A 26,586-nucleotide genomic window follows, 5' to 3' on the forward strand; every position below is an offset into this window, starting at 1 on the left:
CATTTTAGTATGGACAGAGCTCTTAAGGTGACAAGGAACTTTAATAAATAATGTGTCTTTTTTTAATTGGGTGGAACTGTAGAAATAAAGTAAACAAACTATTGAAATAAACTGTAGAAATAAAATAACTGTGTCTGATGCTTAAACACTGTGGTATTATAGTACATTGGATTGGTAATTCTTTGGGAATTTAGAATCCCATTTTATGTTAAGAAGTTAAGACACTGTTGTTTGAGTTTGAAGATCAGAGAAACTTATTTTTTGTGTGGAAGCGGGGAAAGAAATAGAGATCAATCGATTTTCTCTAAATCTCAGGTCAGCCTTTGGTTTTTATGTAATGCTGAGAGAAGCGGTTTTTGATCAAGATGAACCTGCTGAGCCCTCATCCTTCAGTTGGATGTTTCTAGTTCTTTCCCCATGAACGACAGTTTTCACTTAGTCAGATGCTGTCCTGGGCCTGCTTGTATCTGAGCTGGTTGACAGAGGTCCTGCCCTCAGCACAAGATTGTCACCCGGAGCCTCAGGCGTTGTGCTAGGATGAACCTTGTAAATTCTGCTGGAAACCATTTGCCTGATTGCAGGAACCAGTTGGTTTTACTACCAAAATGTGGTTTATCCTTTTGCTGGAGAGTGGAATTTAGCAAGGAGCTCCACAAATTATAGTAATGAATTTACCGATGGCTCTTCCACGTGAACAGTGCCTTCTGGAGCAGGCAGAGCCATCTATGGCAGCTCCTCTCCAGCCTCCGGTGTCTGGTAGGAGGGCTGGTCACCTATTTTTACTCAACAACATACGTTAGTCCTAAAGAGTTGCCTTTTTCTCTTTTAATTCCCTGCTTAGAATTTCTCTGATCTGTTGAAGGGAAAACACGTTTTCAAAGCTTTTGAGGCAAAGGTGAAGGTTTTTCTTTAGAGTGATTATACCTATATATCAGATATAGAAGTTTTTATTTTTTTATTTTATTTATTTTTTTGAGACAGAGTCTTGCTGTGTTGCCTAGCCTGGAGTGCAGTGCTGTGATCTCGGCTCACTGCAGCCCCCTCCTCCCGGGTTCAAGCTACACTCCTGCTTCAGCCTCCTGAGTAGCTGGGATTACAGGTACACACCACCTCGCCCAGCTAATTTTTTTTGTATTTTTAATAGAGACGGGGTTTCACCATGTTGGCCAGACTGGTCTTGAACTCCTGGCCTCAAGCGATCCACCCGCATTGGCTTCCCAAAATGCTAGGATTACAGGCGTGTACCATTGTACCTGACCATTTTAACCAGTTTTGTTTTGTTTTTTTTTTTTTTGAGACGGAGTCTCGCTCTGTAGCCCAGGCTGGAGTGCAGTGGCCGGATCTCAGCTCACTGCAAGCTCCGCCTCCCGGGTTCACGCCATTCTCCGGCCTCAGCCTCCCGAGTAGCTGGGACTACAGGCGCCCGCCACCTTGCCCGGCTAGTTTTTTGTATTTCTTAGTAGAGACGGGGTTTCACCGTGTTATCCAGGATGGTCTCGATCTCCTGACCTCGTGATCCACCCGTCTCGGCCTCCCAAAGTGCTGGGATTACAGGCTTGAGCCACCGCGCCCGGCCAACCAGTTTTGTTAGAGAGAAGGACTACCAATCTATACATTTTGAAATTCTGACTTTTTCCTCATATTATGAACATTTTGAAAGACAATCTAAGAGTAGAATCGTAATTATCTGCCACCTAGATTCAACAGTTGTTGATATCTGGACCCGGTTTATTTAGGTTTGTATTTTTGTTGACCCATTTGAAATTAAGTTTTGGATATCATGGTCATGCAACTAAACATTGTAGCACGTACTTCTCAAAATGATGATATTTATGCTATGAGCGTATAGCTTTATCACACCATCAAAATAACAATCTCTAATAATATCTAATACTATATATTCACATCTCAAATTTCCTTAAGTTGTCTTTTACAGCATTTGTTTTTGAAACCAAGATCACATACCACATTTGGTTGTTGTTTCTTTTCTTTTCTTTCTTTTTTTTTTTTTTTTTTTTGAGACAGAGTCTTGCTCTGTTGCCCAGGCTGGAGTGCAGTGGTGCGATCTTGACTCACTGCAACCTCAGCCTCCCGGGTTCAAGCAATTCTTCTGCCTCAGCCTCCCCAGTAGCTGGGATTACAGGTGCTTGCCACCACAGCCGGCTGATTTTTGTATTTTTAGTAGAGACAGGGTTTCATCATGTTGACCAGGCTGGTCTCGAACTCCTGACCTCAGGTCATCCACCTGCCTCAGCCTCCCAAAGTGCTGGGATTACAGGTGTGAACCACTGCACCTGGCCGTTTACTTTTATTTTTGACAGTTTCTTTATAGAGTGGCTCTCAGTTTGGGTTCGTGGGTGTGTCCTGAGGATTGGACTCACAGCTTTCATTTCAGGAAGGACTGCACAGAAGTCAGTACAGTGTATCTTTTTCAGTGCATCATTGTTTTCCCTTTGTAATTAATAAGTATCTTGAGACCGGTGCTGTGGCGCTTGCCTGTAATGCCAGCACTTTGGGAGGCAGAGGTGGGAGGACGGCTTAAGCCCAGGAGTTAAAGACCAGCCTGGGCAACACAGTGAGACCCCTGTCTACAAAAAAATGTAAAAATTAGCCAGGTATGGTGGTGTGTGCCTGTAGTTCTAGCTACTCAGGAGACTGAAGTATGAGGTTCGCTTGAACCCGGGAGGTCGAGGTTGCAGTGAGCCAGAGTCTTGCCACTGCATTCCAGTCTGGGAAATAGAGCAAGAATCCATCTCAAAAAAATAAAAAATGAAATGTATCTTGTGGCAGGTACTTTGAGATTATGTACATTTCCTGTTTCTCATACTTCCACAAACTAGTGTTAGCATCCATTGATGATTCCTGTCTGAAATGGCTTACTGTGCTGGTTGCCAGATGGTGATGTTTGAAAGCTGTCGTCATCCTCTACTCACTAGAGAACTCTTGTATTTTAGAGCTTTTTCTTCTCTCCATCTATTCATTTATGTGTTTATATTTTTAAAGGAAAACTTATTCTGAACCTTATTAAAGATGTCAAGGCACTTAGTGCTTTGGAAGGGAAGGCAGGATGATAGCTTGAGGCCAGGAGCTTGAGACCAGCCTGGGCAACATAGCGAAACCTCATGTCTACAGAAAATGTTAAAAATTAGCCAAGTGTGGTGGTGTGAGCCTGTAGTCCTAGCTCCGTGGGAGGCTGAGGCAGGAGGATCACTTGAGTCCAGGGGTTCGAGGCTGCAGTCAGTGCACCATGATTGCACCACTGAACTCCAGCCTAGGTGACAGAGCAAGACCTTGTCTCAGAAAAGCAAAACAAAGGGCAGGCTGTTCAGGATGATCATGATAGGTGTAGGGCCTGCTGCAATGGAATTGTGTAGTGGGGGAGACCTAGGAGCAGGGGTGGGGGCCATGGACGGAAAATTACTAAGAGGAAACATCAGGGTGAAGGGGGCTCCCGCTGAACTGACCTAACAGGATTCTTGTGGAAGGCAGGCCAGGGAAGGCCCGTAGCATCCCTCCTCTGGACCATAAACACTTGGGGAGTCCCGATCTCTCCTGAACAGTGCACTGGCGCCAGCTTTCCAGATGTGTGTGTAAGTCCATCATCCTTTAACCAAGTTTGCTTAGAAAGCCTAGATGGTGAGACTTAAAATTGTCATGGAGAATTGTCTCCCAACAAAGTGGCTGACTGTGTTGTGGCTATATTGTTATAGCCCTTCCCAGATGTGTATGCTGCAAGTTTTGTTTAGTTGGAACTCTGTGGAAGCTAGTGCAACTACATAGAAAGCCATATAAGTTAGCTACCATGCCCAGCTAATTTTTAAAAAAATGTTTTTGTAGAGATGGGGTCTCGTTCTGTTGCCCAGGCTGGTCTTGAACTTCTGGGCCCAAGTGATCCTCCCACCTCGGCCTCCCAAAGTACTAGAATTATAGGTGTGAGCCTCCATACTCAGCTAATTTAGCTAGTTTTTGTATTTGATTTTTTTTTTTTTTTTTTTTTTTTGAGACGGAGTCTCGCTCTGTCACCCAGGCTGGAGTGCAGTGGCCGGATCTCAGCTCACTGCAAGCTTCACCTCCCGGGTTTATGCCATTCTCCTGCGTCAGCCTCCAGAGTAGCTGGGACTACAGGTGCCCGCCACCTCGCTTGGCTAGTTTTTTGGTAGAGACAGGGTTTCACCGTGTTAGCCAGGATGGTCTCGATCTCCTGACCTCGTGATCCACCCGTCTCGGCCTTCCAAAGTGCTGGGATTACAAGCTTCAGCCACTGCACCCGGTCCTTTTTTTTTTTTTTTAAGAGACAGAATCTCTGTCATCCCAGCTGGAGTGCAGTGGCGTGATCTTGGCTCTCTGCAACCATTGCCTGCTGGGTTCAAGCGATTTTCTTGCCTCAGCCTCCCAAGTAGCTGGGACTACAGGCATGCGCCACCATGCCCAGCTAATTTTTGTATTTTTAGTAGAGATGGGGTTTTGCCATTTTGGTCAGGCTGGTCTCGAATTCCTGACCTCAAGTGATCCTCCTGCCTCAGCCTCCCAAAGTGCTGGGATTACAGGCATGAGTCATAACGCCTGGCCCCATATGCTGTTTATTTCATTTTTCCCAAGCAAACTAGGACTTAGAGATGGTTTCCCAAAGCCCTGCTGACTCATTTTCAGCATCTCTCCACAGGACTAGTGCTGTCTTCCAGCAGACACCACCTCTGTGGGGATGGAGGTTGACTCAGACACAGAGCCTGGCCTCGGGAGCCTTATGTTCCAGCAACCACTTGACTAACAATCATAAAAATTAAAATTGCAAAATATTTTGTCAACTGTGCATCAACCAAACAAAAATAAATTAAAATTGCCTTAAGTGGAACAAGGAGGTACAGGCACAATGAAGTCAAGCAAATTATATGTCCAAAAACGTGTCATGTCAGTGATTAGCTTCAGGAAGCATTTTTATTTAGTGTGTATTGACATCAGAGACAGTGCTGGTAGTTGGGGATGCAACACGACGGGCCCATGGCCCTTAAGGAACCTGTAGTCCAAATAAACAACTGAGATACAGCGGGGCTGAGCAGAGGGTGCTGTGTGAGGACCCAGCAGGGACAAACTTAACCCCAGTGTGGGCGAGATTCATCAGGAAGGCTTTCTAGAGAAGGTGATGTGGGTGATGCATGTTCCCCACCTAGCCATGCTGAGAGGGGAGTGTGTCTGGGCAGAGCTGTCAGGCTGGGGAGGACCCAGGGGCAGGGTAGAACCTGGCATGCTGGGGAAACTAAATGTGGTGATTGGTTTGTTTATGCAACTTGGAGTGTGGAAGGGGGTCAGTGAGGGGATGCTGATGCCTGAGGGTGAGAGTTGGGCAGAGGCAGTTTTAAGCATGTGAGTCACATGATCAGATTTCCATTTTAGAAAGCTTGGAGAATGGGTCTACTCGGGTGGCTGACACCTTGTGTTAGTCTGTTTTCACACTGCTGATAAAGACGTACCCAAGACTGGGCAATTTACAAAAGAAAGAGGTTTAATTGGACTTACAGTTCCACATGGCTGGGGAAGCCTCACAATCACGGTGAAAGGCAAGGAAGAGCAAGTCATGTCTTACATGGATGGCAGCAGGTAAAGAGAGGAGCATGTGTGCAGGGGAACTCCTCTTTTTAAAACCATCAGATCTCGTGAGACTTATTCACTGTCATGAGAACAGCACAGAAAAGACTTACCCCCATGATTCAACTACCTCCCACCAGCTCCCTCCTATAACACGAGGGAATTCAAGATGAGATTTGGGTGGGGACACAGCCAACCATATCATTGCACCCCTGCCCCCTCCCAAATCTCACAATCACATTTCAAAACCAATCATGCCTTCCCAACAGTCCCCCAAAGTCTTAACTCATTTCAGCATTAACTCAAAAGTCTACAGTCCAAAGTCTCATCTGAGACTAGGCAAGCCCCTTCCACATATGAGCATCTAAAATCAAAAGCAGACTAGTTACTTCCTAAATACAGTGGGGGTACAGGCATTGGGTAAATACAGCCATTTCAAATCAGAGAAATTGGCCAAAACAAAGGGGCTACAGCCCCCATGCAAGTCTGAAATCCAGCAGGGCAGTCAAATCTTAAAGCTCCAAAATGATTTCCTTTGGCTCCATGTCTCACATCCAGGTCACGCTGATGCAAGAGATGGGTTCCCATGGTCCTGGGCATCTCTGCCCCTGTGGCTTTGCAGGGTACAGCCTCCCTCCCGGCTGTTCACGGGCTGACATTTAGTGTCTGCAGCTTTTCCAGGTGCATGGTGCAAGCTGTCAGTGGATCTACCATTCTGGAGTCTGGAGGAGAGTGACCCTCTTCTCACAGCTCCACTAGGCAGTGCCCCAGTAGGGACTCAGTGTGGGGGCTCCAGTGCCACATTTCCCTTTCATACTGTCCTAGCAGAGGTTCTCTGTGAGAGCCCTGCCCTTGCAGCCAGTGTCTGCCTGGACATCCAGGCATTTCTGTCCATTTTCTGAAATCTAGGCAGAGGTTCCCAAACCCTAATTCTTGATTTCTGTGCACTCACAGGCCCAATACTACATGGAAGCTGCCAAGGCTTGAGGCTTGCATCGTCTGAAGCCATGGCCCAAGCTCTACATTGGCCACTTTCAGCCACAGCCGGAGCGGCTGGGATGCAGGGCACCAAGTCCCTAGGCTGCACACAGTAGGAGGACCCTGGGTCTGGCCCACAAACCCAGTTTTTCCTTCTAGGCCTCTGGACCTGTGATGGGAGGGGCTGCCATGAGGACTTCTGACATGCCCTGGAGACATTTTCTCCATTGTCTTGGGGATTAACGTTAGGCTCTTCATTACTTATGCAAATTTCTGCAGCCAGCTTGAATTTCTCCTCAGAAAATGGGATTTTCTTCTTTTTCTTTTCTTTTTTTTTGAAACGAGTCTCACTCTATTGCCCAGGCTGGAGTACAGTGGCACGATCTTGGCTTACTGCAACCTCTGCCTCCCAGGTTCAAACAATTCTCCTGCCTCAGCCTCCTGAGTAGCTGGGATTACAGGCGTACACCACCTTGCCTGGCTACTTTTGTATTTTTAGTAGAGTTGAGGTTTCTCCATGTTGGTCAGGCTGGTCTCAAACTCCTGACCTCGTGATCCTCCTGCCTCAGACTCCCAAAGTGATGGGATTTACAGGCGTGAGCCACCACTCCTAGCTGAGACTTTCTTTTCTATCACATTGTCAGCCTGCAAATTTTCCAGACTTTCATGCTCTGCTTCCTTTATAAAACCGAATGCTTTCAGCAGCACCCAAGCCACCTCTTGAATGCTTTGCTGCTTAGAAATTTCTTCCACCAGATACCCTAAATCATCTCTCAAGTTCAGAGTTCCACAAATCTCTAGGGCAGGGGCAAAATGCTGCCAGTCTCTTTGCTAAAACATAACAAGAGTCACCTTTGCTCCAGTTCCCAACAAGTTCCTTATCTCCATCTGAGATCTCCTCAGCCTGGACTTTACGGCTCTTATCATTATCAGCATTTTTGTCAAAGCCATTCAACAAGTCTCTAGGAAGTTCCAAACTTTCCCACATTTTCCTGTCTTCTTCTGAGCCCTCCAAACTGTTCCACCCTCTGCCTGTTACCCAGTTCCAAAGTCACTTCTACATTTTTGGGTATCTTTTCAGCAACACCCCACTCCTGGTATCAATTTACAGTGTTAGTCCATTTTCATGTTGCTGATAAAGACATACCTAAGACTGGGCAATTTTCAAAAGAAAGAGATTTAATGGAGTTACAGTTCCATATGGCTGGGGAAGCCTCACAATCATGGCAGAAGGCAAGGAAGAGCAAATTATGTCTTACAGGGATGGCAGCAGGCAAAGAGAGGAGCACACGTACAGAGGAATTCCTCTTTTTAAAACCATCAGATCTCATGTGAGACTATCACGAGAACAACATGGGAAAGAACTGCCCCCATAATTCAATTACCTCCCACTGGGTGCCTCCCACAACACGTGGGAATTCAAGATGAGATTTGGGTGGGGACACAGCTAAACCATATCACGCCTGTAATCAAGCATTTTGGGAGGCTGAGGCAGGAGAATTGCTTGAGCCCAGGAATTCAAGACCAGCCTGAGCAACATAGCGAGACTTCATCTCTACAAAAAATTAAAGTTAGCCAGCATGGTGGTGTGGGCCTGCAGTTACTGCTACTTGGGGGGCTGTGGTGGGAGCATCTCTTGAGTTCAGGAAGTCGGTGCCACAGTGAGCTATGATTGCACCACTGCAGTCCAGCCTAGGTGACAGAACAAGACCCTGTTTCTAAAAAAGGGAGAAAAAAAGAAAGCTTGGAGAATGAACTGGAAGAGGGCAAGACTAGAGGCTCATACAACCAGGTAGGGGCCTACTACCACCATCAAGGTGCAAGGTGATGGCGCTGAATTGGAGCCACTGCACTGGGGTGCAGGGGAGCAGATGGAAGTGAAATTGGAGAGAAAGCAGAGATTTGAAGGAGAGCCAGGTTATGGTCAAGGCAGAGACCTGTTAGGAGAGGCTCAGTGACAAGTTTGCAGATGTGTAGGGTCTCTGTAGAACAGGGGTCTTGGGGAAGAGTTTGTGAAGTGTTTTCCTCATATTTAATTGCACATATTCCATTTCATGGGTGGCTGTTACCCGTTATACCAGGCTTCTGTTGAAAGTGGTTTCCAACCTTTTCTGTTACCAGTGGCTCCCGTACCTGTGTGGATAGGCTTGCCCTGGGCTGTGAGATTGCTCAGTCAGCCTTCTCCCTGCAGGCTCTCCTGCTCGTCGGAAGCACCTTCCGCCCTGCTCTTCCTTGGCACTCAGCTGCCCTTGCCGTGGCTAGCACTCCTACATCCTTGGTCCTCCTTCTCCATGTGGCTTTGGGGACACCACCTGGTTCTTTTGTTGTCCCATGGCAGCTCTTCATCCTGTGCTGTGTCCTCCTGTCTCCCTGAACTCCAGACTGGCTTCTAGCACAGGCCATCCTCTCTCTTCCTGGATGGTCTCATAGATATTTAAACACATTAAATATCTAAAAATAAAGTTTTAGCCACCCACCCTGGCAAATTTATTTTTATTATTGTAGGGACAGGATCTTGCTATGTTGCCCAGGCTGGTCTTGAACTCCTGGACTCAAGCGGTCTTCCCACATCAGCCTCTCAAAGGGCTGGGATTACAGGCGTGAACCACTGTGTCCAGTTAGACATATCTTTTTGGAGGACACAGTTACCCACTACATGTACTAACTATACTTTGATGATGGCCAAATCTGTGTTTCTAGGCCAGACTCCCTTGCTCAGAGTTTTAATGTGGGTGTCTGAGAAGCATCTCAAATCTAAAATGTCCCAACATGCCCTCCCCTCCCAGGCCACAGAAGCTGCTGCTGTTGACTGTGGCCCCACTCTTGTATCCATTGACTGTGCCCCCTCCCTTTTACCCCATTGACTGTGCCTCCTGTGCCCTTTGACTATATGCCTTTAATGGCTCCAGAATGTTGCTGCTGAGGGTGAGTCCCAGCTCATCCTCTGGCCATCTCGGTGGCTGAGGCCACATTGCTCAGGTTTCTTAGGTGGAAGTGGCATCACAGCAGTGCCTCCCCCGGGTGTTGTGAGGGCAGGTTGCACTAAGATGGCTCAATGTGCTCAGGAGGTGACCTGGCTGCTGCCACTGCTGCTGCTGTTAACACCAGACTCCTTGTTCCTTTTTCTTTCATTTGTTTGTTTTTTGAAACGGAGTCTCGCTCTGTCACCCATGCTGGAGTGCAGTGGCATGATCTTGGCTCACTGCAACCTCTGCCTCCCGGGTTCACGTGATTCTACTACCTCAGCCTCCCGAGTAGCTGGGACTGTAGGTGCATGCCACCATGCCCAGCTAATTTTTGTATTTTTAGCAGAGACAGAGTTTCACAGTGTTGACTAGGCTGGTCTCAAACTCTTGACCTTGTGATCCACCTGCCTCAGCCTCCCAAAGTGCTGGGATTACAGGTGTGAGCCGCCGCTCGGCTCCTTGTTCCTTTGAACTGTCTCGCTCAGGACAAGATGGTAGTCCTTCCGCATCCTGCAAGGCCTGGACAGGATTTCTTTCCATTTAACACTGTCTCCTAAAGTGCTGCTTTCCCTGGGGAACTTTGGTGTTCTTGCTAGTGCAGAACAAGTGGCACGACTGCCCTTGACCTCCACATGACCTTCTCAGGGCAGCCCAGACTCTGAATGTCTGTGAGCCGCACCAGCAGTGGCGAGGCTGTGACGGCCGTGGTCCAGCCCAGCTGCTCTCCCCGACTCTGCAGTGCTTTTCCACACCCACACTGCAGGTGCTGGTCGCGTTCCTGCTCCAGCCTTCCAGCACAGAGGTGGCATTTTGCGGTTTTCTGTTATGAAGCAAGTGCGCCACTACGTACCTGTCTTATGTGCGTGTGTTTACAAGCATGCACATCTCAGTCTACTCTTTTCCGCCCCGTCTTAGGCCTCTCTGTTAGCCGTTCCCTCTCCTTGAAACACCAGACTCCCTGATCTCAGCATGTCTCTCCAGTCTTGGTGTAACAGCATCTTCCCAGCGAGACCTGCTCCAACCACACGGCCCGGGAGAGCAGCCCAGGCCCCTCTCACTTCACTCTGGGCCCATTCTTGACCCTGTGTGTTGTGTCTCCCCCTTGCCTGGTTTGTGCCGGGAAGGCAGAGGCCCTGCCTGTCCTCACTGTCGTACCCCAGGCCCAGCACGCTGCTTGGCATGGGCAGGCATTGACTTGACATTAGCTGGGCAATGAGTGGCAGTGTCTGAAAATGTAATAGCAAGTCAGGGCCCAGCACAGGAAAATAAGAGATTGCTACTTAAGTGAAGGGTTTCTTAGTAGGATTTGGGTCATAACATACTATTAAGGATAATTTTTTTTTCTCTCCATGTAAAAATATGTATTTTTAAAAATTGGATGTTATGGGCCGGGTGCGGGTAGCTCATGCCTGTAATCCTAGCACTTCAGGAGGCCGAGGCAGGCGGATCACCTGAGGTCGGGAGTTGGAGACCAGCCTGACCAACATGGAGAAACCCCGTCTCTACTAAAAATACAAAATTAGCTGGGTGTGGTGGTGCATGCCTGTAATCCCAGCTACTAGGGAGGCTGAGGCAGGAGAATTGCTCGAACCCTGGGAGGCAGAGGTTGTAGTGAGCCAAGATCGCGCCATTGCACTCCAGCCTGGGCAATGAGAGCGAAACTCAGTCTCAAAAAAAAAAAAAAAAAAAAAATTGGATGTTACAGAATGAGGGAGACAAAAAAATGCTCTATGACTATTTTTTTTTTTTTTTTGAGACGGAGTCTCGCTCTGTCGCCCAGGCTGGAGTGCAGTGGCCGGATCTCAGCTCACTGCAAGCTCCGCCTCCCGGGTTCACGCCATTCTCCTGCCTCAGCCTCCCGAGTAGCTGGGACTACAGGCGCCCGCCACCTCGCCCGGCTAGTTTTTTTGTATTTTTTAGTAGAGACGGGGTTTCACCGGGTTAGCCAGGATGGTCTCGATCTCCTGACCTCATGATCCGCCCGTCTCGGCCTCCCAAAGTGCTGGGATTACAGGCTTGAGCCACCGCGCCCGGCCCGCTCTATGACTATTAACTGATGCTTTTCTGGTTTTGTTCTCCAGACACCATTTGCTTTTCACTCAAGATGATTATAAAACTCTGATGAACCATGATGGCTACACAGACATTAAGTATAGACAGCTATCAAGATGGGCAACAGGTGAGCTTGAACTTGATTCTGCATTCGAATTACAAATAACCTGGCACTCAAGCATGGACATTGCTTTGTATGCTTACAATTCAATTGCCATGAGGTTGCATGCTCAATGTAAGTGTGTTATGCATTTATTGTACATTTGTGTTCAGAAAAATAAGCCATAGAATAATATTATTTCCTTAACGGATACCAAGATTGCCAGGAATCTTGACTTTCCTAAGTCATATGAAGTTTCTTGGGAATTTACCTTTTTAATGTCAGTGTTCATTAGCACTGTTACTTTGAAAGAAAACCCGGTTGATTTTCATGATGACAGATTCCCATGTTGACTGGTGGCTCTTCTGAGTGTCTCACTGTATCAGCTTTTGAATGGGAATCTTGTGGCCTCATCTCCCCAGTTGTAGGCATGAGAGGGGCTGTCCCAGTAATGAATTTGCAGGGCCCCAGTGCTCCATCTTTGTACCTTGCTCGTGCTTGGATAGTTGTGCCATACTTGGGCAGCTCTCCATTGCCCTACCACCATAGATGAGACTTTGTTTTCCTGGAAGCTGTGGTGTTTTGTGCTTTTGAGTACCTGAGTGTTTTGTGTTCTGTGACCTGAATGAATTGAGGAGCAGGAGGATCGAGGCTTGGCGGAGGCCCTTGCCGTCTTTCTTGGCCTGCGATCTTGTTAAACACTGTGTTCTGAACCCACTGGCATTTGGCTCGTCATCCTACTGACTCTGGAGTCAGTGAAGGGATTTGGCCCTGCCCTTTACTTTCCTCCCCAGCAGGCAGGGGCAGTGCAGTGGCCCCCCTCGGCTCTCCTCCCCACCTCGAGTACTTCGGTGGCAAGGGTCAGGCTCCAGATGACTCACTGGAGCCATGCTGGTGAGGTCTGAGGAGGGGTTAGGAGCTGATAAAACACTTCCCAGGCCCTGGGAAGCACTCAGGTATGAACGGGGCAGCGCTCCAGGTGTCATCTGCACCTGGCACAGCTGTCTGGGAGGAGGTGGCTGGTAGCAAGCACTGCTGTCCCAGGCTGTGTCGGAGGTGGTCACTGTGCTGGGATTACAGGCATGAACCACCACGCCCAGCCTTTTTAAGGCTTTTTATACATGCTGGCAGATGGCCTTACAGAAATACTGTGTCCACTTAGGCTTTATTGCTTTTTTTTTTTAAGAGAAACAAAAACAGTTTTCCTAATATGTTGTGTACCATTTAAAGGCAGCAGAATAGAAGTCATCTTATTCCAAAAACAAGACGTTGGAGGGAAGAGAGCACAGGGCTGGAGGATGTGAGAGGCATCCTGTGGGGGTGGGCATTCATGGCTGGCCCCCAGGCTGTCTGGCCAGTGGGGATGGCCCCGCCCCCATGAGATCTCCCCACCCCCGCTGCCCCAAGCTGCTTCCTCAAGGAACAGAAGCATGGCCAAACCCACCGAGGGAGAGATAGCCGGTCCTGGTCCTGAGGAAGCTGAGGTCAGGACAGTCTAATCTGCTCATGGATAACTAGAAGTTTACTGTCGCAACATTTTGTTTTTGTAAACTGATTTCTTTTTTAGTGATTTACATATTTTTTCCCTAAATGACAAAGACATCGCTTATTTAAAGCAGTTTAAATGGTAGTATCTTTTAAGGCTTTAAGTAAACACAGCTGGCCTTTTCCTTCTGAATGCAATGACATTTTTATGGCTATGTATTGCTGAGGTTTGAGGGTAGATATGGGAGAAGTTCAGCCCTGCCACAAATATGTAGCGTATGGGGTTAGGTTGTGTCTGTGACATGGTAAGAAGACCTTGGACTATTTGTTTTTGCTTCTCTGACTGCAGTATTACTACATATTAGGAGATATAGCAATAGACAGAGGAGGAAGATTGCATGTGCGCTGTTCTCTTCAGTAGGGCATCGCCAGTGTTATTTTAAAATCACGAGCATTTCACAGACATTGGTTATTTCAGTTCTTAAGCAGTTTGAAAATTTTACCTTTATCTGTTTTTTTTTTTTTTTTTTTTGAGACGGAGTCTCACGCTGTTGCCCAGGCTGGAGTGCAGTGGCACGATCTCGGCTCACTGCAAGCTCCGCCTCCTGGGTTCACGCCATTCTCCTGCCTCAGCCTCCTGAGTAGCTGGGACTACAGGCGCCCGCCACCGCGCCCGGCTAATTTTTTGTATTTTTTTTTAGTAGAGACGGGGTTTCACTGTGGTCTCGATCTCCTGACCTTGTGATCCGCCCGCCTCGGCCTCCCAAAGTGCTGGGATTACAGGCTTGAGCCACCGCGCCCGGCCTGCCTTTATCTGTTTTAAAGCACGTTAAATTCAAAGCTGTTTTGTTGGTAGTATTCCTTACATATGATTGCAGTCATACCGCTGTCTGGCAATTCCCCACTCCAACTGCATTCCTGTTGCAGCATGGAATACCTAGTAGTGGTTTGTGTTTGCTAATAAGAATTGTTTTCCTCCTTTTACAGATGCAAGTAGTAACAGAGTTAAAGACAGAACAAGATCCAAACTGCTCTGAACCCGATGCAGAAGGAGTGAGCCCTCCCCCTGTGGAGTCTCAGACCCCAATGGATGTGGACAAGCAGGCCATTTATAGGTAGTGCCGGGGGTGCTGGCTGTGGGGGCACTCAGAGGAGTGAGGAGCGTCGACAAGTTTGTTAAAAGGAACACTAGAACTAGTAGCGAGGCAGAGTTGTGAGATGCCATTATGATGTGATAACTGCTCAGCTGAAAATTGTCTCAGATTAAGATGTTATTTCTGGCCAGGCATGGTGGCTCATGCCTGTAATCCCAGCACTTTGGGAGGCTGAGGCCGGCAGATCACTTGAGGTTAAGAGTTCGAGACCAGCCTGGCCAACATGGTGAAACCCCGTCTCTACTAAAAATACAAAAATTAGCCAGACATGGTGACATATGTCTGTAATCTCAGCTACTTGGGAGGCTGAGGCAGGAGAATCGCTTGAACCGGGGAGGCAGAGATTGCTTTGAGCTGAGATCGTGCCATTTCACTCCAGCCTGGGCAACAAGAATGAAACTCTGTCTCACACATACACACACAAAGATGTTATTTCTAATACCTAAAAAAGTTTTAGAAAATAAATCTATAAATTTATTGACATCACTCTGACACTAAGACCAAAGACAATACCAGGAAAATACAGGCCAGTATCCTTCACGAACTTCGATGTAAAAATCATCAATGCAATATTAACAAATCAATTCTAGCAATATGTGAAAAGAATAATACATAGCGACCAAGTCAAGTTTTTCCTGGGAACGCCAGACTGGTTTAGTATTTAAAAGTCGATCAGGCCGGGCGCGGTGGTTCACCCCTGTAATCCCAGCACTTTGGGAGGCCGAGGTGGGTGGATCACCTGAGGTCAGGAGTTCTAGACCAGACTGGCCAACATGGCGAAACCCTGTCTTTACCAAAAAATATAAATATTAGCCGGGTGTGGTGGCGCATTCCTGTAGTCCCAGCTACTCTGGAGGCCGAGGTGGAAGAATCGCTTGAACCTGGTAGGCTGAGGTTGCAGTCAGCTGAGATCATGCCACTACACTCCAGTCTGGGTGACAGAGAGTGAGACCCTATCTCAAAAAAAAAAAAAAAAAATTTTTTTTTAAAGTTCAGCGTAGAATTACATACAAGTCAGCAGTTCTACTTCTATGCATGTATATACCTAAGACAAAGGAAAAAGGCCACACAAAAACGTGTACATGAATCTTCATAGCAGCACTGCCTGTCATGGCCAAAAGCTGGAAACAGTGCCCGTGCCCATCAACTAATGAATGAACAGACATATTATGGCATCTCCATGCAATGCAATAATATTTAGCAGTAAAAGGAATGAAGTGGCAGGTGCAGTGGCTCATGCCTGTAATCCCAGGACTCTGGGAGGCCGAGTCGGGCAGATCACTTTAGGTCAGGAGTTCGAGACCAGCCTGGCCAAAAATGGCGAAATCTTATCTGTACTAAAAATACAAAAATTAGGCCAGGTGCGGTGGCTCACGCCTGTAATCCTGGCACTTTGGGAGGCTGAGGTGGGCAGATCATCTGAGGTCAGGAGTTTGAGACCAGCCTGACCAACATGGAGAAACCCCATCTCTACTAAAAGTACAAAATTAGCTGAGTCCTGGTGGTGCGTGCCTGTAGTCCCAGCTACTCGGGAGGCTGTGGCAGGAGAATCACTTGTACCCAGGAGGCAGAAGTTGCGGTGAACTGAGATCACGCCATTGCACTCCAGCCTGGGCAACAAGAGCGAAACTCTGTCTCAAAAAATAAAACAAATTAGCCAGGCGTCATGGCAGGTGCCTGTAGTCCCAGCTACTTGAGGGGCTAAGTAGAAGAATCGCTTAAACCCGGGAGGCAGAGGTTGTAGTGACCCGAGATCCGGCCACTGCACTCCAGCTTGGGCCACAGAGCAAGACTCCGTCTAAAAAAAAAAAAAAAAAAAAAAAGGACTGATACCTGTTACAACACTGGTGAGCCTTGGACACATTATGCTGAGGGAAACAAGCCAGACACCACGGTCACATGTTATAAGATTCCCATTCATACGAAATGTCTAGAAGAGGCAAATGTACAGAGATAGCAAATAGGTTCTAGTCGGCTGGGGTTTGGGAAACAATGGAGAATGACTGCTATTAGATACAGGGTTTCTTTGCAGGGATGATGGGAATGTTCTAAAGTTGACGGTGGCAATGACTGTGCAACTCTAAAAACCGTTGAATTGCATACTTTAAATGGATGAACTGTGTGGTATGTGAATTTTCAACCAGCAGAGGTGTTAGGTGAAATAGTGCAGGCGTACGTGCAAAGACATTCTCATGGAGATGTAGAACGTAAATGGATTATTTTTTTCTTTTCTCCTCAGGCATCCACTATTTCCATTATTAGCTTTGTTGTTTGAAAAATGTGAACAATCTACACAGGGTTCTGAAGGCACAACTTCTGCCAGTTTTGATGTAGACATCGAAAATTTTGTAAGGAAGCAAGAGAAGGAAGGGAAACCTTTCTTTTGTGAAGATCCAGAAACTGACAATTTGGTAAGTGAAATAAATTTTATTTTTCAAAATGTGAAATATGTTTATGAAATTTTAGGCTTCTAAGTAGAACTGTAGACTGCTTATAGTTCTGCTAAAGGAGAGACTCATACAACTCTAGAAGAACTAATTTTTATGGTGTGTGTAATGTGGATATGCCCGTCTTCCAGCCTTCTCTAGGTATCTTTTATTTAGTTAGTTTTTATTTTTAATTTATTTTATTTGTGTAGACACATCTTACTGTGTTCCCCAGGATGGCCTCAAACTCCTGGCCTCAAGCAATCCTCCCTCCTTGGCCTCCCAAGGCCAAACCTACCCTTTCCTTTAAAAATCAAATAAAGGGCCGGGCGCGGTGGCTCAAGCCTGTAATCCCAGCACATTGGGAGGCCGAGACGGGCGGATCACGAGGTCAGGAGATCGAGACCATCCTGGCTGACACGGTGAAACCCCGTCTCTACTAAAAAATACAAAAAAAACTAGCCGGGCGAGGTGGCGGGCGCCTGTAGTCCCAGCTACTCTGGAGGCTGAGGCAGGAGAATGGCGTGAACCCGGGAGGCGGAGCTTGCAGTGAGCTGAGATCCGGCCACTGCACTCCAGCCTGGGTGGCAGAGCTAGACTCCGTCTCAAAAAAAAAAAAAAAAAAAAAAAAAAAAAAATCAAATAAAGACTGGGTGCAGTGGCTCACGCCTGTAATCCCAGTACTTTGGGAGGCCAAGGCGGGCAGATCACGAAGTCAGGAGATTGAGACCATCCTGGCTAACACGGTGAAACCCTGACTCTACTAAAAATTCAAAAAATTAGCCGGGCGTGGTGGCGGGCACCTGTAGTCCCAGCTACTCAGGAGGCTGAGGCAGGAGAATGGCATGAACCTGGGAGGCGGAGCTTGCAGTGAGCCGAGATCACACCACTACACGCCACTACACTCCATCCTGGGTGACAGAGCGAGACTCCATCTCAAAAAAAAAAAAAAATCAAATAAAACAGGCCGGGTGGGGTGGCTAACACTTGTAATCCCAGCACTTTGGGAGGCCAAAATGGGCGGATCACAAGGTCAGGAGTTTGAGACCAGCTTGGCCAACATGGCAAATCCCCGTCCCTACTAAAAATACAAAATTAGCTGGGCGTGGTGGCACACGCCTATAGTCCCAGTTACTCAGGAGACTGAGGCAGGAGAAGCACTTGAACCCAGGAGGCAGAGGTTGCAGTGAACCGAGATCGTACCACTGCACTCCAGCCTGGGTGACAGAGTGAGACTCTGTCTCAAAAAAAAAAAAAAAATCAAATCAAATAATTTGAGTCGCCATGCCAGATGGACACGGGGATTCGGTTCTCTCTGCACAGCGTTTGTAAAGGTCCGTGGGCCTGGGGTGTTCGGGCAACATGTCTGTGACCTGTGTCTGTCCTTGGTTTATCATGGACATGGACACAGACTTGAGCTGTATTCTCCAAGACAGCTCTGTCTAGAGGCTGACAGTGATTTGTGGTGCCTTCCTCCCAGGGCCAGGGCTCCAAGATCCAGCATTTTCTGTGCCCTCCGGAGGCAATGGAGAACTCCTTGGTTCCGTGCTTACTGGATCGCTCTGAGCGAGCTGCGCCTGAGGCACCTGTGCAGCGCTGCCAGCTTGGTCTGGGCAGGCCACACTCTCTGGGTCTGCTCTCCTGCCAGAGCGTAACCACCGTGTTTGCTTCTCAGAGCTGGGTACATAAAGATCCGGCGTCAGGGAACCTTCACTGGATTCCCTTCGAGCCATCTTGGTCCCATATCAAAACCCTGGTTAGGGCCTTCAACAGAAAAGGTTTTTGGAAAACTAATTTTTCCTGAATAAATTGTGGAGGTCTTAGTTTTTAAGAAAATTCTGATTATATACTCAATGCTTACCACCAAATAGATTTTGTGGGTGAGTTATCTGACTTGGATCTGTCTCCTCCTCTCTGAGATGAGACTAACAGTGCACGCTCTTTGGGGGTGAGGATCCGATGCTCTCTCCACCCCTGAGTCTGTGGTCTGCATCCATCTTCCCATTGGCCCACACCTGGCTTGGCCCAGTGAGCAGAGCACAGGTGTCCTCTGCACCTCAACCAGGCTGGCAGGGACCAAGGTTCTCCTGACCGGTGAGTGTTTAGCACAGGGCCTAGCGGAGCTTGGCACTCCATCATTTTTGTTAATTGATTCATTTATTCACTGCATAGATACCTGTGAATTACTACCACCAGATTTACTGGTGAAGGACATGGGCTTCGGAGTTGCTGATTCATAGGCAACGGGTACTTATGATAATGACTGCATTATTGTATTAGTTATCTATTGCTGTGGGACAAATTACCCCAGAATGTAGTTACTTAAGATAAAACTATACAACTTTGGCCAGGCTCGGTGGCTCACACCTGTAATCCCAGCACTTTGGGAGGCCGAGGCAGGTGATCACCTGAGGTCAGGAGTTCATGAACAGCCTGACCAACATGGTGAAACCCCTTCTCTACTAAAAATACAAAAATTAGCCAGGCGTGGTGGTGCATGCCTGTAATCCCAGCTACTCAGGAGGCTGAGGCAGGAGAATCACTTGAACCCAGGAGGCGGAGGTTGTAGTGAGCTGAGATCGCACCATTGCACTCCAGCCTCCAGCCTGGGCAACAAGAGTGAAACTCTGTCTCCAAACAAAAACAAAAACAAAAAAATGATATAACTTTTAGAAAAATCACAAGAGAAAATCTTGAGGATCTAGGACTAGGCAAAGAGTTCTTAGACTTGACACCAAAATGGAACTTTATGAAAATGTCACACCACCTAGGGTGAGTATGGATGTGTCCCTCTTTGTGGATGCAGAAACAGAAGTAGATGAGGGTGAGTCACTTGTCCTGCCTGCCACAGAGCGAGTCAGTGGAAGGGCTTCGGCTCACAACGCACACACCTAGCACTGGGATGCGCCGAGGTCACCATCGTGCGCCTTTGTCTTCCCTGCACACCAGATGCAGCCAGATACCAAAGCCCAGGGCAGTGGCACTGGAACAACTCATCAGTTTAGAGGATTTCTGATGTTATTCCACTTTGGTTATTGGCAGTAGAGATGGTTCCATCTAATAACTAAGAACTGGTATGTAGGGTCATGATAACTTACAGTAATGCTACCTTTTTCTCTGAAAGTCTTCATTTTCTCTGCTCTAGATGGTAAAAGCAATCCAGGTTTTGCGCATCCATCTTCTTGAGCTGGAAAAGGTTAACGAACTCTGCAAAGACTTCTGCAGTCGATACATTGCTTGTCTGAAAACGAAAATGAACAGTGAAACCCTATTGAGTGGAGAGCCTGGAAGCCCGTACTCACCGGTGCAGTCCCAGGTACTTATGTTTGGGGGTCTCGCTTTCCCTCTCTGCCACTGTGAACATCTGCCTTGAGTCATGAGACCAGCAGCTCTTTCAGAATTCACTGGGTCGTTTTAATGACTTGCTACAAGAAGGACCCTCTAGCTCTCTGACCCTAGCCTGGTTTGGGAATGAACTCCCTCAGGGTATGAAGTAAGTCCTCAATCTGCATAATGGGCCACCAGTGCCATGTTTATGAAAGGCACAATTCCATTTCATTTCTTTCTTTTATTTCTTCTTAAAATATTTTATTTTTTCTTTTAAAAAAATTGTGTAAAATATACATAATATAAAATTTACCATCTTAGCTATTTTAAAATGTACAGTTCAATGGTGGTGTTTATTCACATTGTTGGGCAGCCATCAACACCATCCATCTCCAGAACTTTCTCATCTTCTCAAACTCCAACTCTGACCCTATTAAACACTCATTCCGGATTCCCCCTCCCCTAGCCCCTGGCACCCACCATTCTGCTGTCTGTCTCTGTGAATTCCACGTCTCCGGGTCTCTCATGTTAAGTGGAATCATACAGTGTTTGTCCTTCTGGGTCCTTTGCTTGTTTCTTTGTGCAGAATGCCTGTAAGGTTCATCCATGAGGAAGCACTACTGTGTTTTAGCCTTTCTGATGATCCGTAGTGATATTAATATTTCTTTGTGGTTTTAATTTTCATTTCCCTGATGACTAATGATGTTGAACATTATTATGCCCTCTGTGTATTTTCTTTGATAAAATGTCTGCTGCTTATGTCTTTTGCCCATTTTTTAATTGGATTTTTTTTTTTTAACTTCTGAGTGTTTAGAGTTCTTTGCTTACTGTAGATACTGGTTCTCTGTTGGATATATGGTTTGCAAACATTTTCTCCAAGTCTATAGTAGCTAAGTATTTTTTTTTCAACCTCTTAACAGGCCTTTTTCAGAGCCAACCTTTTTAATATTAATAAAGTTCAATTTATTAGGTTTTCCTTTTATGGATCTTTCTTTTGGTGTCAAGTCTAAGAACTCTTTGCCTAACCCTAGGTCCCAAAGATTTTGTCTTAAGTTTTTTTCTAGAAGTTTTTAGAGAAAAGGTCTCTATGTTGCCCAGGCTGGTCCCAAACTCCTGGCCTCAAGCGTGAGCCACCATGCCCGGCCTCAAAAGTTTTATAGTTTTACATTTTACATTTAAATCCATGATCCATTTTGAGTTGATTTTTGTATAGAATAAGTCTCAAAACTGTGTAGATTGTTTCCTCCCACCCTGTTATTCCGTTTCAAAATTGTTTTAGCTATTCTGGTTCCTTTGCCTGTCCACATAAATTTTAGAATGCTCTTGTCTAGAGCTACGAAAAAATCTTACTGAGATTTTGATAGGAATTGCATTATACCTGTATATCAATCTGGGAAGAATTGAGATCTTTTTTTTTTTTTTTTTTTTTGAGACTGAGTCTGGCTCTGTCGCCCAGGCTAGAGTGCTGTGGCCAGATCTCAGCTCACTGCAAGCTCCGCCTCCCGGGTTTACGCCGTTCTCCTGCCTCAGCCTCCGGAGTAGCTGGGACCACAGGCGCCCGCCACCTCGCCCGGCTAGTTTTTTGTATTTTTTAGTAGAGACGGGGTTTCACCGTGTTAGCCAGGATGGTCTCGATCTCCTGACCTTGTGATCCGCCTGTCTCAGCCTCCCAAAGTGCTGGGATTACAGGCTTGAGCCACCGCGCCCGGCTAGAATTGAGATCTTTACTGTGTTGAGTCTTCCAATCCACAGCTATGGCATGTCTCTCCATTGATTGACAACTCTGATTTCTTTCATCAGTGTTTTGTAGTTTTTGACACATAAGTTGTGTACATGTGTTTTTAGAATTATACCCAAGCATTTCCTTTCCTGGCCTGTGCCATCTTGAATAAGAGTGGCAAGAGCAGACATTCTTGCCTTGTCACCGCCTTAGGGGACACCTTGCAGTCACTCACTGTTGATGATGTTGGTGCAGGTTTTTTTCTAGATGCTCTTTACCAAGTTAAGGAGGTTCTCCTATATTGCTTTTTATCTGAGAGATTTTATTTTGTTCAATTTTGTTAAATGCTTTCTGGCATTGATTGATATGATTATGTGATTTTTCTTCTTTAGCCTGTTAATAATGAACATTACATGGATTGATTTTTTCAATATTGAACAAGCCTTCTATTCTTGGAACAAACTCTGCTTGGCCATGGCACATAATTCTTTTCATATATATTCTTGAATTGCCTTGCCTAATATTTTGTTCAGCATTTTTGTCTATATTTATAAGGGATATTGGTGTATAGTTTTATTTTTCATACAGTGTTTCGTTTTGGGATCAAGATACACAAACTTACATAAAATGGATTGGGAAGTATTCCCTCCTCTTATTTTTTCTGGAGATTATGTAGACTTGGTGTTAGTTCTTAAATCTTTGATAAAGAGAATTGGTCTATTTCACCTAAGATGTTAAATTTAGGAGTTTAGAGTTGGTCTAGTATTCTCTTCATAGCCTTTTTTTTTTTTTTGAGATAGAGTCTGGCTCTGTCGCTCAGGCTGGAGTGCAGTGGCCGGATCTCAGCTCACTGCAAGCTCCGCCTCCCAGGTTCATGCCATTCTCCTGCCTCAGGCCTCCCAAGTAGCTGGGACTACAGGCGCCCACCACCACGCCCGGCTAATTTTTTTTTTTTTGAGACGGAGTCTCGCTCTGCCGCCCAGGCTGGAGTGCAGTGGCCGGATCTCAGCTCACTGCAAGCTCCGCCTCCCGGGTTCACGCCATTTTCCTGCCTCAGCCTCCCGAGTAGTTGGGACTACAGGCGCCCACCACCTCGCCCGGCTAGTTTTTTGTATTTTTAGTAGAGATGGGGTTTCACCGGGTTAGCCAGGATGGTCTCGATCCCCTGACTTCGTGATCCGCCCGTCTCGGCCTCCCAAAGTGCTGGGATTACAGGCTTGAGCCACCGCGCCCGGCCTTTTTTGTATTTTTTAGTAGAGACGGGGTTTCACTGTGTTAGCCAGGATGGTCTTGATCTCCTGACCTCATGATCCGCCCGTCTCGGCCTCCCAAAGTGCTGGGATTACAGGCTTGAGCCACCGTGCCCAGCCTCTTCATAGCCTTTTGGTGTTAGCAGGGTCTGTAGTGATCTCTCCTGGTTTTATTTCTGATATTGGTCTTTTGTGTCTCTCTTTTTTTTTTTTTTTTTGGTCTTTCTAGAGGTTTGTGTAATTTTCAAAGAACAGTATTTTGTTTTATTGATTTTTTTTTTTTTTTGGTTGTTTTTCTGTTTTCAGTTTCATTGATTTCACTTTGATCTTTATTATTTCCTTTCTTCTGCTTTGGGTTTGTGATGTTCCTGTTTTTCTAAGATCTTAAGGTGGGAGCTGGGATGATTGATTTGACTAGCTTAACTTTTATTACAACCAAATTAATGTGGCAGGCTTGAAGCGTAGCCGCTAAGCTTACACGTTCCGCTCAGTGGTGGCCCACAGAGTCAACGCTTTGGGGTGGTGTCCCCTTATGCTATTTAACTGCTCACATGTCGGGGCATGTGAGTGTGCCGGGCCCGGCACCGTAGGCTCCTCTCCCCTGCCAGCTGCCCACCCAGGCTTCACAGTCAGTGGATAAAGTGGCCCATGTGGATCTAACCCCAGATGCCTAGAGTCCTCCATGGCACATGGACGAACATTTGCATGGAGCTCGCTGTGGGCCGGGCACAGTTCCAAGCACTGTACAAGCAAGAGCACCAGGGAAAGCCATGATCACACTTGTGTTGGGGTCAAGAGTCAAGGTGGGTGCCAGAGGCTGACTCCTCAGCACAACTTGGAATACCTCAGCCCTGCTCACTTCCAGTGCCTCCCAGGCCCGTGTTATAATCTCTTGAATGTTCTTATCGGTCAGGGAGAGCTTGGTTCATGGAACACTCAAGAGTCCACCAAGCCAAGTCTATCGAAAAAGGTGTGTGATCAGAATGCAGGGCCTTCCTCGTCATCCTCCTGGGCTGTAAGGCACGTGGAATATGGCAGTGAGATGACGGTAATCTTTTGGGAGTCACAGTGCGGGCTGACGTTGCAGGCTGGCTTGTTGTGTTTAATACACCGTTGTGCATCTCTTGCTTTCCGTGTGTGGTGCGTGCGTTCCGAAGCCGCGTCATCTGAGGGTATTCTTTCCCTCAAGCTTCTCCTTCCCTTTTTAATGGTGTCATTATGCTACTTATTTTAAAGTTTTAAACATGGGTTTTCCGTTTTCTAGTAATTCTTTCAACGTGTGTGTTCTGACTTGCAGCAGATTCAAAGTGCCATTACAGGCACCATCAGCCCTCAAGGAATTGTGGTGCCGGCGTCTGCGCTGCAGCAGGGAAACGTAGCCATGGCGACCGTGGCAGGTACGATGACGGAAAAATGGACACGCTCTCCATGAGGTTTTGCAGAAAATGGTCCTGTGTGTTAGATTGACAGTATAAATATAATTTTAAGTTAATGCCATTTTCTAATATAGCAATGTTAGAAGCTAGAGGTCTCTGAATGCCTCTTTCTTGTTAATACTCAATAACAAATATTTTATGTAGATTATGTTTCTTTATTTCTCTACCAAAAATATATTGGAAAGAAAAAAGGTTTTATATAGGAGTTGAAAATAACACCAAAGGCCGGGCGCGGTGGCTCAAGCCTGTAATCCCAGCACTTTGGGAGGCCGAGATGGGCGGATCACGAGGTCAGGAGATCGAGACTATCCTGGGTAACACAGTGAAACCCCGTCTCTACTAAAAATACAAAAACTTAGCCGGGCGAGGTGGCAGGCGCCTGTAGTCCCAGCTACTCGGGAGGCTGAGGCAGGAGAATGGCGTGAACCCGGGAGGCAGAGCTTGCAGTGAGCTGAGATCCGGCCACTGCACTCCAGCCTGGGTGACAGAGCGAGACTCCGTCTCAAAAAAAAAAAAAAAAAAAGAAAATAACACCAAAAACCAGTTGTCATTTTCAAATAACATAGTTTTTTGTTGTGCTTTTAATAGCACCCTGAAAATCTTAAGTTTTATCATTAATTGATGATAATCAAATAAAAATGCAGTCTTAGCGTTAGTATTACTTGTAGAACAAAAACTGTTACAGGAAGGGGACAGACTCCAGAGTTTCCTGGTGCGTAGAGAACATTGAAAACACAAAGCATCATGGAAATGGGACAGGCAGGGAGGGAGGGGTAGAAATTTACACCAAAGACCTCACATAATAGCACAAAGGGAAACCTCAGTGGGAAAAAGAAAGCACCATTTATCCAAAAATATAACTAGAATAAAATAGTTATTATTTAGTACCCTTGCCCAAATCCTTAACATGTGCTAATTTTAGGAAAAAGTAGACAACAGAGGCTTGCAGAAGGAAGGGAGCCCTCACACCCCAGGTCGGTTGGTGGTGTGTGAGGCGGACTGTGTGGGCTGCCGGGCACCTAGTGCTCACCCACCTGCCCACCCACTGCTGCAGGTGCCCAAGTAGCCTACCCAGGGAGTTTGTGATACTTTATAGTGACAAGTCAACTGGCAAAGGATTGTTGATCATTTGAAATGATTAAAAAGCTCATCAAACTAGGGATTTTATTCCTTTTGTAAGTATATCAAGAAGAGGGCTGGTTACAGTGCCTCACATCTGTAATCCCAGCACTTTGGGAGGCCAAGGCGAGAGGATGAGTTGAGACCAGGGGTTAGAGACCATCCTGGGCAACAAAGCAAGATCCCTGTCTCTACAGAAACAGAAAAAAGAAGAATGGCTTAAATCATTGAGACTTAAAAGCAGCCTCATATTTTTTATTCTCCCTTTTGAGGTGGCACAGTGTATCAGCCTGTCACGGTCGTCACTCCCCAAGGCCAAGTGGTCACACAGACATTGTCGCCCGGGACAATTAGGATCCAGAACTCCCAGGTGCGTGCGCCATTTTATGGAAGGCTTTGGGGGCGAGTGCTGCCCACACAGGGAGGGGCACAGGTAGAACAAGCATGAGCTCTTCCCTCTGCCTGAAGAGCCTTTCTCTTGTGTAGCAATTTCTGGTTTCTCTGAATGTCAGTGTTTTGTTTCTTTGTACTCTTATCTCTCTCATTGTAGAGAATTTGCAAAGTTCAGAAAATTCTGAAGGAACAGGAAAAAAGTCACTCATAACCACCACCCCCCAGCCCCCGCCCCCCCACACAGTTATCCAGTGCTAGCGTTGGATCATGTGTGCGTCCACCAGGGGCAGAGGTCTTGTAGGCACACACTCCCTCGCGGTCCCCACAGAGGGCACAGCAGAACTGCCAGGCAAACTTTTCAGACCAGAGAGCCTGGCCCACACCTCCATCATGACAGTGTCGTCGGGTCCGGGCTTTCAGGCCTCTCTGTCACCCAGGCTGGAGCGCAGTGACGCGATCTCTGTGGCTGCCGAACCTTGCCAGTCTTTGGTGTGTGTTATCAGTTCTTACTTTAAGAACATTGATTCTGGACCGGGCACGGTGACGCCTGAATTCCCAGTAAAGGCCAAGGCGGGCAGGTCACGAGGTCAGGAGTTT

At 46.8% G+C, this 26,586-nt stretch overlaps 1 protein-coding gene across 3 annotated transcripts in view; it reads left to right on the top strand.

The window, feature by feature from the left end:
• LOC105472572 (PBX/knotted 1 homeobox 1) overlaps positions 1-26,586 on the top strand; it is a 71,818-nt gene that overhangs the window by 26,149 nt on the left and 19,083 nt on the right. For 2 of the 3 annotated variants that reach the window (XM_071095768.1, XM_011725941.3), the window contains exons 2-7: positions 11,609-11,706; positions 14,152-14,279; positions 16,558-16,729; positions 19,890-20,060; positions 24,339-24,438; positions 25,869-25,966. In XM_071095768.1, the coding sequence (XP_070951869.1) occupies positions 11,656-11,706; positions 14,152-14,279; positions 16,558-16,729; positions 19,890-20,060; positions 24,339-24,438; positions 25,869-25,966 (720 nt within the window). In that variant the 5' untranslated portion in view covers positions 11,609-11,655. The remainder of the gene's footprint in view (positions 1-11,608; positions 11,707-14,151; positions 14,280-16,557; positions 16,730-19,889; positions 20,061-24,338; positions 24,439-25,868; positions 25,967-26,586) is intronic. The other variant, XM_071095769.1, reaches the window with a different exon arrangement.

Source organism: Macaca nemestrina, chromosome 4 (assembly GCF_043159975.1).
Source record: "Macaca nemestrina isolate mMacNem1 chromosome 4, mMacNem.hap1, whole genome shotgun sequence".
Classification (NCBI taxonomy): Eukaryota; Metazoa; Chordata; class Mammalia; order Primates; family Cercopithecidae; genus Macaca; species Macaca nemestrina.